The sequence below is a fragment of the Amphimedon queenslandica genome, unplaced genomic scaffold, assembly GCF_000090795.2.
Source record: "Amphimedon queenslandica unplaced genomic scaffold, v1.1 AMPQUscaffold_13497, whole genome shotgun sequence".
In the NCBI taxonomy this organism is placed as follows: Eukaryota; Metazoa; Porifera; class Demospongiae; order Haplosclerida; family Niphatidae; genus Amphimedon; species Amphimedon queenslandica.
In genome coordinates, this window is record NW_003546267.1 from 431,788 (window position 1) to 434,633 (window position 2,846).

General features: G+C 39.6%; 1 protein-coding gene and 1 long non-coding RNA gene across 2 annotated transcripts; one reads left to right on the forward strand and one right to left on the reverse strand.

Annotated features, from left to right (window-relative positions):
• Positions 1 to 1,008: 1,008 nt before the first annotated feature.
• LOC109580316 (uncharacterized) lies at positions 1,009 to 1,533 on the reverse strand. Its single transcript, XM_019993354.1, has one exon. The coding sequence runs from the start codon at positions 1,531 to 1,533 to the stop codon at positions 1,009 to 1,011; it is 525 nt and encodes a 174-aa protein (XP_019848913.1).
• Positions 1,534 to 2,258: 725 nt separating this feature from the next.
• Positions 2,259 to 2,543, forward strand: LOC109580318 (uncharacterized). Its single transcript, XR_002184178.1, has 2 exons — positions 2,259 to 2,297; positions 2,356 to 2,543. It is a non-coding gene; the product is annotated as an uncharacterized LOC109580318 (long non-coding RNA).
• Positions 2,544 to 2,846: the final 303 nt, after the last annotated feature.

A 2,846-nucleotide genomic window follows, 5' to 3' on the forward strand; every position in this document is an offset into this window, starting at 1 on the left:
CCTAACTGACACTTACTAGGATTAACAATAACTCCATATTCCTTGAAACGATCAAATATTTGCTTGAGATGTTGATGATGTTCTTCTTCACTGCTACTGGCAATTTAATACATCATCAATATAAGCATATGCAAAATGAAGTCCCCGTAAGACCTGATCCATTTAACACTAAAACGTCTGTGCTGCATTCCTTAAACCAAAGGGCATCCGTAAGAACTCAAATAAACCGAATGGAGTCGTTATAGCAGTCTTGGGAACATAAGCTGGATGTAGAGGGATCTGATGGTTTGCTCTTTTCTGATCTAGTTTGGAGAAAATAGTGGAGCCATGAAGTGTGGAGCTGAAATCCTGAATGAGGGATAGGATATTTGTCCTGAATAGTGACACGGTTGAGTTGACGGTAATCTCCACATGGTCTCCAATCACCTTGTGTGGGTTTCGGAACTAAGTGTAAGGCGGAAGACCAGCAGCTTGAGGAGGGCTGTATAATTCCAAGCTCTAGCATGTGTTCAAATTCAGCACCGGCTATCTTTAAACAATCAGGCGCTAAACGCCGAGTACGTGCAGAAGTAGGAGGGCCTGTAGTTTTGATTCGATGTACGACATTATGTTTCACCAGAGCTAGAGTATTCTTCGGTTGTAGTAATTCTGGGTACCCTAAAAGGAGAGAGTAAAAAGGATTACAAGAAAGTAGAGGGTAAAGAGTAGTGAGACTGTGTGTATTTTGGTGTGTGTATATCATATTAGTCTTTAGGGTTGTATTAGCATGTATGAGATTTTTACTACAAACATTGATGAGTAAACCATGGTGTTGGAGGAAGTCCACACCTAAAATGGGATGCTTAACGTCTGCTATAATAAATATCCATTGAAATAGATGACGAAGTCCTAAATTAAGAGTTAGTGAATGGGTCCCATAAGTAGAAATTTGACTACCATTAGCTGCTTGAAGGGATAAACTAGCTGGTCCTCTGTCTGTTGAGTTTAGTAGGAGGAATAGTACTAACCTCAGCTCCCATATCCACCAAGTACCTGAGATGAGAAAATCTTTCCAACACAAAAAAGAGGCACTAGTACTTTGGCCGAAGGCGCCAGTCGCCATAAACGATTGGCCTGTACATTTTCCTGAGACCAAGAGCAAGGTTTGGTGCACTTTGTGGCCTTCTCAGCAAATTGGGCGTGGTACCAGCATAAGGTAGTGGGTCTATCAGGTGAAGCTGGGCTGGGAGCACGGCGTCTAAAAGAACGAGGGTGCCTTGTATCAGAGAGGGACGTCACAAGCTTTTTGAGAGTAGCAATATCACTACGTAGCTGTTTTACCTCTGTGGAGAGTTCTGTGGTTTGTACTTCATTAACAGCAGGTGAGGCTACTTCCACCACTTTGTCAGCCAAAGAAACCAGAGACTCAAGATCCTCATCATCCTTAGTAGAGGCGAGAACCATACGTACGTTTGGAGGCAAGCACTGGAGGAATAACTGGCGAAGAAAAGACTGATCAAAAGTAGCAGTTTTGCCACCCAGCAACTGTTGCATATGTCGTACAAGTTGAGAGAGTGTCCTGTCTCCTAAATCCTCCGCTTTAATGCGTAAAAGAAGACGGCGTTGTTCAGAGGCAGTAGTCCTCTTGATTAATTTCTCCTGAAACGAGAAGGTGCGGTATAAAAGGCGGTGCCCTGGGCATGGTGGCTTCCGTTTTTTTCATGCATAAAAATGTCTGCTCTAGATGATGTTGCTTCTTCAAGGAAAAACGGAGGCAAAGAGGGGTTTTGGTACCAAATTGAGTTACATTTTACTCTCAAAGAAGACAAGGACCAGTTCAAGTTAGGCTTAATCGAGTTAAGGGGTCTTTAGGCACTAAAAGAAGGCGCTGGAAATGTTGTCTCATTTATTTGCTGATTTAGTCGGGGAAGAGGATCATTTAGAGGCTCTATCACATGATACTAGTTATGCTCAATACTTCAGGTACTTATAATGTGTTTGAAATTAGTGTTAATATATAAAATAAGGTATGGGTGATGGGGACAAAGAGCAGCCATTTTGTGCATAGATAGAAGATCGGCTATTGGGACGCAAATGTTGGTGATAGTGTTGTATGGTTGACCGAAGGGTGATCAATTGCAATCAGGTATTATTTATTATTATTGTTATTATTTATTATAATAATTATCAAAATTATATTCATTTATATTATTACTATTATTATTATAGTATAAGTCATGTGATTGTGCTGAATTTCAATTCAATGATAGTTGAGTCCTGTAATCGTAACTCAAGTTTATTATGTAGTAGATACAGAAGTAAGTATAATGTGTAATGTAAAGTAATCATACATTAATTGGCATTAATATTTTTTAGGCTCATACTAGCATATACTTGTGCTGGTATATTACCATCACAGTACTGCCATATTTTGATCGGCATTACTTGGTACAGTTGGGAAGATGTACACAACTACAGGAAGCTTCTCACCATCCCCATATCCATTCAACTCTGTTATTGTATATGCTTAATAATTTAGAATAATATAATTTTTGTATTTACTACTTCCAGTGGATCGTTGAATGTTACAACTGCTACCAGTACTAGGATCTGATTGAGGACCAAGTGGGGGTCTTTTGCTGTTACCACTTCTACTTGATGAGGGTGGCTGATAATTGGTAGTCAGCAAGGCCTTCTGGTTCCAGTGGTGGCAGTTCCTGGGCTGGTATTTTATCAATGAGGTCTATTCCTTTGCCACTATCACTTATAACCTGCCTGACAGCATTATTGACAATGTTTGTTAGGCTGTTGACAGATTTTCAGAATATACAATATAAATATTTGATAATAATGTAAAAAAATTATTA